Below are 7,421 nucleotides of genomic sequence, written 5' to 3'. Positions count from 1 at the left end.
TTGGCAAAGCAACGGCCCCACAACGGCGGTGCTAAAAACACGCACCCAGAAACAGAGGAAGAAGAGAAGAAGGGTGTGGAACACCCACAAGAAATGATGGATAGCCTATTTCAAACAGGCAGCAGAGAAAAGGAAAAAAGAAGCAGCAGCAGCAGTAGTGGTGGTGACCATCATTGCCCTTTTTCTTCACTCGCTAATAGCCCAAACACGTGGGGTTCAAAAGTCCTCTTCACACAAAATTGTGCGGCAGTTAGCCTCTCTCCAACCAGCCGCCTCAATACATCCAAAAGAGCACACAAGGAAACCACAAATAGCCATGGGAAAAAAAGAGAACAATAAAAGATCCCACGGCATTAGTACGGAGGCGGAACGACACGCTCTTCGCACAATTAGTCATAAAGTCGGCCAGAGCAAAAGAGGTCCAGGCCCGAGGAAACCCGGACGCCACAGGCGGTTATTGTGCTCCTTTGAGACTTTTCCGCCAGCTCTCTTCCTTCGGGTGGAACAGGAGCTGGCGGAATGCAATCCTCGCCGCAAAGAGTTGCTGCATCGGGGGCCAAAGAAACAAATCCTCGCATATTGCGGGTGTCAAGTGGCCCGCCCCACCGCATTTCCACGTCATTATCGCTCGCCTGCGCACGCGCGTCTCTTCACGTACCCCGTCGTTCCTCAAGAAGCCTTTCCGCAGGAGTCCCCAAATGCAGTGGACGCTTGAGAGCAACAAGCCAAGCCTCGCAATCGCTGTCAGTCTCACAAAACACCTCCAGTGATTTCCCACCGCGAAGCAAAAGTGCGAATGCGCGGTGGTTGTTTGTTCCAAGGCTGGACGAAGTGATGTTTCGCGTGGGATCATGGCGGTGCGTCCCATTGTCAGAAACTGCCTCCTGGCGTGTCTTTGCCAGCTGTGCCTCGTCGCTGTAGTTCACAAATGAGGTTGTGGACAGGCCGATGAGAACTTTTTCGATGTCACGTATCCACATTGTGACTGGAGGCCGTTTGCGATTTAACGGGAATCCCTGACGGTCCAGATCACAGAAATGAATACGTTTGCAGTCCTCCAAGAGAAAATATAGGCGTCTGCGAGCATTGCCCTTGCTCGGTATCTTTGTCACGCAGACCCCGTTGCGTAAGTAATTCAGCACCCGATCCACAACAGAACTGAGGTGGCATTCCGTTGCCTCGGCGTCACGCAGTTTTTCATTTTTCTTTGCCACGTAATCATCAAGCATACGCTGTCGATACACCTCGAGTCCTCGTCCCAGCCTCTCCTTGCGGGCCTGTTCCTCTTCAGCGCCGGCCAAGTATGTCTGTTCCTCTTGCGTGAAGACCTCGTCAAACTGGCATCGAATGATACCCGTCTAGCCCGGGTTCACAGGAATGTCCTCAAGGGAAATGAGTTTCGGCAAATACTCCTCGATCATTTTGACGTCGGCAGCAAGAGCCCTCTCGGCGACGTCCTCCTTGGCTGTCGCCTGCTCGCGCTTCTTCTTCCGCTCCTCGGCCAAGGGACGCACCGGTTCCGGGAATTTTGTATTCATTTCCTTAACCTGATGGATCCACTGCCTCCGCTGGCGGCGCCGCTCCTCCAGGACGGTCCTTCGCACCGCCTCAATAGAATGCCGCTCCCGCATGACGGCCTCTCGCCCCTCGCCCTGTCAAGTTGAACCATCTCGAGCTGCTGCTCCCTCGTCTCAATGGCGCTCTGCCGTAGGCTGAGTTCTTGCTCCAGCTGCTGCATCGCCTGCCGCAACCTCTCCGAGGCACTCTCCTCGGTCTGTTTCCTCGTTCGGATCTTCTCCACCGTATGCTCGTACTCCCAAATGCGGCTTTCGCGGTCAGCCTGCAGAGCACTGTTCTCCCGCTTTTTCGTCTCCAGAGTCCTCTCAATTTCATCCAACGTGGACATACCTCTCCGCTCAAGCTCTTTGGCCATCTTTTCCGCCTCATGCTTGGAGCGCTCACAAAACACACTCGGCTGCCGTTCCCGCGCCTCCTCACGGTTGCTCTCAATGGCGTTGACGCGCTTCATCCCTTACCCCTTTATGCCTGAAATGGACGTGTTGGATTCATAGCCACAATGCCTGTGGTCGTACACGGTCCGGGCAATCATGAGTTCATCCCGCAACTCCATGATGTCCTGATCAGGACGCCACTTGTCAACGGCAAGATCCCTTGTGGCGGATCCAATTCCGGTCGAGACAAGAATATTGCCAACACGACGAGTCGTGGAGAAACAATGGAACGATTCCTCCACCCACACGGCATCCAAAAAGGCGTGAGCCAATAAAGCCGTCTCGGTAGAACCAGTGAGGCTATTGCTGCGGTTGCCTTTTTCCGTATTGTACGCTCGGCGCAACAACTCACTGAGTTCTGAATTCTCAAAGGGAATACGCAGACGACGGCGGCGAATGCTGGAGACAATTCCTGTTGCCGACACCAGTGCTCGTTGGACCCCTTCGTGGTGTAGCTGCGCGGCAGCATCAATGCCACACAAAGCGGGCCGTCCGGCATCTCCCAAGGCGACAAATGTCAGGGAGTTTGCATCCATGTAATATTCAGACTCCGCCTCACCATCATCGCGGTGAAGCTGAAGAACGACGGTGTCGGGCAAATAGGAAGGCATTGCCTCCAGCTCAGGCATTGGCTGCTTTTCACACAACACGGAGGAAAGTATTTCTCATAGTTTTTGACGATAGTGTCCATCGCCGCTCGAACGTCGCCGGCCAATGAGACACAAATTCGCGCCACCATTCGCACACGAGGTCCCTCCTTTAGGGAGTCGAAAATAACGCCGAGCTCGTTGTCGGCGTCAAGAAGGTCTGCGCGGTGCTCTGTTGACCCAATGACGCGGCATGAGAGGGCAAAAATGTCCTTTTTGGCGCCCAGCCGAATAAATTCAGTGATGACTCAAGCAGCATATCCTTCTCCGGCTGCAGAGCCGTACATGAGTTGTCGCTTTGGTGACGAACGCACGCCGTAGCTGAAGGCCACCATGTTCTGGCGTTCATGAGTAAAGTTGGGGGCGGCAGTGGCACACAATTTTCGGAAGAGTGTGCTTGCGCCCGGCACGTCCAACGCCTCATCGACGTCAAACAAGGCCCCAGCAACCGCAAATCCTGCATCCCTCAGGGGCTGGGGGCAATTCAACTGCACCGTGTTGCCGTCCACCCGCACTGTCGCAAGGAGCTGCAAGGACGGCGTCGTGGTTTGGTGGGAGCGAAAACGGCTTTCGCCTCCATTGGAAGAATATCACATTGAATGCTGCGCTGTGTGTTTGTTGCATGCACACACAGGAGGGTCAAAGACAGGCAGAAAGAAAAGGGAGAGACCGAGAGGTAAAAAACACTGAATAATCTTCAGGGCCGCTGGCCGGATTCTGAAATTATCCAAAAAGGACAGGAGAAAAAAAGCGGTAAATGGAGAGGCAATGAGTTCGCCGCAATGTTTCCCCCAAAATATATGCACGTTCCGTCAATCACTTCCGTGGACTGCTGCGCACAGTTACAAATAAAAACACTTATCCCCCGCGAGGCGGCAGGCCTTTGGGGCTCCTCCACCCACAAGGTGGGGATCACAAAGTGGGTGGCGGGCAGGAAGACAAAAATAAAAAATAATAATAATAGTAACTCCGTCTGGCAGCTGTCGGCTCCCTGACTCCCTCAATCGCGGTCTCCCAAAAGACAGTGCGATAGAAGAGAAAAAAGCTGTAAAGAGATATCTTCGTTTGCGCGAGATATGAATTTACTTGGGCAGCCAGCCGCCCTCAGAGGCATTCTTTTCACAAAATCCCATGAAAATAAAAAGAAATTCTGCGGCCCCTGTAGTGCGCAACAGCCTCCAGTGACGATGCGCCTCCGGTGGAAAAATAAAATAAAATGAAAAGAGGGTGTGGTGAGTGTGGCACTGCCGATCACAACGGTTCTCTAAAAAGAAAGGCACTCACTGTCTAGACCCCGTAGGCACACACATATAAAAATCGTTAAAATAATTCCCAATATATTTCACCAGAACGAAATGCACTTTGCTCCCCAATTATTTCCCCAACTTTCTTCCCTATCCCATTTCTAAAAGATTTCTGTATTCACTTTTCTCGGATTTTATTTACAAAATCACGTGTTAACATAAACTGGTATTGGTGTACCCTTCCGTCCCAGAACGCCACAATCTCTTTTTCATCGTCGCTCAAATTTTCGGTATTGACGGGACCGCATCTCTGCCAGTTCGTTATCATTGTGCTGTTTTCGTGTTGTATATAAATCATCTCCCACGACATGTCTCGGGATAATTCCTCCCAACCCTCAAAATATGTCGCCATATTATTTTTGAACAGCCTCACAGTGCTGGGTATGGTGTGGTGCTCACCCGCCGTCGTCATCTGCAGCCCGACCAGCGTCTTCCGCGGCGAATCAACAAAGAAAAAGCCTTCCACCAGCGGAAAGTTTTGGACCGCCGGTATGTACAGCACCCCGTACTCCATCGGAATCCTCGTGACACCACCCTGCAGTTCCTCTAATCCAACGGCACGAGTGGGGTACCCTTGATGGTTTACATTCAGCACCGAGGACCGTGGTTTGGAAGGCGATGGTGGCGGCAGCTCATTGAGTTCCTTTAATAATGCACTGATAAACTCCTCATACATGAAGGCGCGCAAACCTAATTGTTCCAGAAGTTGGGAAACAAGAGTACCACGCGATGCCATTATTAGCAATAAAAAATCCTTCGCACCCTTTTTCTCTGCCAAACGGTCTGCAATTCGAAACTCGATATCAGAACATATCGGTGCGTTGAAAAATCCCTCAGCACCTTCAACTTTTCTTGCCCGGACGACCTTCAAAAGTTTTTGACACGGATACTCAGAATACCATTTTTTCTCTTCTCCTCCCAGGGTAAAGTACTCTTCAACATCAGTATCTTTGATCGCCAACAAGGCACCATTAACGGCACCCATGCGATCAATATAATCATCCTCATCAAAGATGTAACGTGGAATCGGCCCCACTTTATCCATGCGTTCTTTGACCTTCTTCCAGTATCCCGCTTGCTCATCTGGTTTCAGACCTCGCTTCATCCACGCACACATCGCCTTCACATCATCTTTCTCAGGACAATTCATGATGATTCGACTGGCTTTTACTTGCGTCGCCCATTTAGCATAGTTGCTTACCTTTGGCGATGACACCACAATCATGCCCCATCCAGTGGAGGGTGCAAAACCCGTGTCGGGCGGTGTTCCTTCCTTTGCCACATCGTAAATAATGTACCCTTTCACCCCACGCTGCCTCAAACCACCCAAAACACTGCTGGATGTTTTATTACCCATGTATTTTGTCACCGTCCTGCTGGTCTTGTCAAACACGTACGTCGTTTTTCCAAAACAGTGGACTACCAATTGGAGTTTCTCCACATCGTAGTGCAGCAGCTGGTAGAGGAGGTACGAGCCGGCATTCATCGACTTCCCGATCCCGGGCATCCCAATCAACACACGCGGCAAAGGTGAAGAATTGAGAGTCAAATCAAAATTGCTGAACCACTTAGTTAGATCGCGCTCGACGATCTGCCACACTCGATCCACCTCGCAGTTAACACACAAGTCATTGCCAGCCCCATGCAGCACATTCCACGAGTACGGCCATCCCTTCTCCGAGGTGAGCACCATCAGCCTGAGACTTGCTGCACCGGATTGCTGCACAGCGTCATTCCTTTCGAGAGTTCGGCCAACTGCCCTGTACGTCCATGACTGCGGTGGTTCCCCCTCCCCCACATCCATTCCCGTCCCCTCGCCGTCAGGAACTTCCATGACATGGTGCCAACTCGCATTGTACACAGACTCGTAATATCCCTTCAGCATGTCCATCCTTCAGCCAACTTCGTTGAAATCCGCGCCTGAGAGAAGACTATTAATTATTCTCTTCCGCGTGGGAATCGATTATATACCTGTTTTCGTAGTTGGATTGAGTTAAAGCCGAACACTGACCACCAATCAAAAAAAGGAATAAGAAAGACAATAGGCACAGTTATGACTGACAGCCACAGCAATAGAGTCATCCACACGGTGTGTGATGCACACCACATGCACAGGACAACCGCAACGACGGCAAGTGGGTACCATCCACCCAGCACAGTGTTGGAGAGAGCAAACAATAATAACGTGGTGCGCACGGAGGGTCCGCTCACGCGTACCGCTCGCCACGGTCCCGCACCCGTGTGGCACCGCTGTCACCGCACACACTCTGCAAGAGGACGTGGGCACATCACCGCGGGCACAAACACGCAAAAGTTGGAGGAGAATTCGCTGCAGCAACAGCGACCACATGCAGACACCCAAAAACACACGGCACAACAGCGATGCATCACGGTAAGTTCCCACACAACAGAAAAAAGTGCAATTTGCATTCTTTATGGAAAATATCTGCGGTGTGCAAGGCAAAAGAGTGCCGTGACGCCGCCTTTCATATTGCATTCGCCATTCACATATCACGTGGGAGCACGCAGCCACTACTCCTCCGCTCCGCTCCCCGTGCTGCTCGTGTCGCTCCACTGGAGGAAGTTGTCACCGCACATCCCCCTCACCGTGCATTGCGGAATACAAACCTACCACACGGCATGGGTGCGGTGCCGCCCCGCCAATAAATCCCAGGAAACTCCCCACTGCCTCGTGTGGCACGGACGGCAGACTCATTATGCCTGCGAAAGGCTTTTTTTACAAACAAGAACGCGGCCCCACCACACGCCCGTAAAAAGTTTGTTCCTTCGCACGCAAAGGAGTTGAGCGGGAGAACAGCAGGAAAGGCAACACCGGCAGCCATGAGCAGCCCGCACGCGCCAACACACCGCTGCCCCGCATATCACCAAAAATAAAAATACCAAAGAAACATGTCACATCCCAACTGCAAATCGCAGGTGCGGTTGCAGCACACACTCCCACCTCCTGGGCGTGTGCGGCCCCTCGCTGCTCGGCGCTCCAAGTGGGATCACCAAAAGCACCAATTCGGGAACATTCGACCACCGCCACAGCAGTCACGCTCCCCATTTCTCACAAAGACAAAGGCTTGCGGCGGCGCAGCGGCGCAGCGGACGGCGGGACGCACAGTCGCAGGGTAATGGACTGCCGCAGGAAGCACGCAACGGCGATGCGCCCCTCCTTGGGGCCTCCCAACAAAAAACATGTGTCGCGCAGTCCCCGTGAGCAACACACATTGAACCGTATTCAGCTCCACTACTGTGGCCATCCGCACTCATAGCATGAATGCGACAACGCAGGCAAGGAAGCACGGAATACCACCACACATCCCTCCAATAAAGGTCAGGCGGCGTCCGTGCTGCCCTCTACAATAATTCCACCCCACACCACCCCTCTGCATATCCGCAGCAAAAAGGCCCACACGGTGCACACTACATTAGGAGTTCCTAGAGAGCAAACC

General features: G+C 52.5%; 1 protein-coding gene and 1 pseudogene across 1 annotated transcript, besides 3 other annotated features; both read right to left on the bottom strand.

Annotated features, from left to right (window-relative positions):
* Positions 1-7,421: a sequence feature (areas not merged during assembly with more than two copies in the genome that could not be assigned to a particular haplotype).
* Tc00.1047053508003.30 lies at positions 354-3,239 on the bottom strand (annotated as a pseudogene).
* Positions 3,349-3,789: a mobile genetic element.
* Positions 3,600-3,622: a sequence feature (AT_rich).
* Positions 4,082-5,854, bottom strand: Tc00.1047053508003.10 (retrotransposon hot spot (RHS) protein, putative; the record flags this gene model as incomplete). The annotated part of the gene is made up of 1 exon (XM_800069.1): positions 4,082-5,854. The coding sequence occupies one exon, from the start codon at positions 5,852-5,854 to the stop codon at positions 4,082-4,084; it is 1,773 nt and encodes a 590-aa protein (XP_805162.1).

The sequence above is a fragment of the Trypanosoma cruzi genome, genomic scaffold (assembly GCF_000209065.1).
Source record: "Trypanosoma cruzi strain CL Brener 1047053516601 genomic scaffold, whole genome shotgun sequence".
NCBI classification, from domain to species: Eukaryota; Euglenozoa; class Kinetoplastea; order Trypanosomatida; family Trypanosomatidae; genus Trypanosoma; species Trypanosoma cruzi.
The sequence above is the reverse complement of the archived record's forward strand: the minus strand, read 5'-3'. Positions and strand labels throughout refer to the sequence as shown.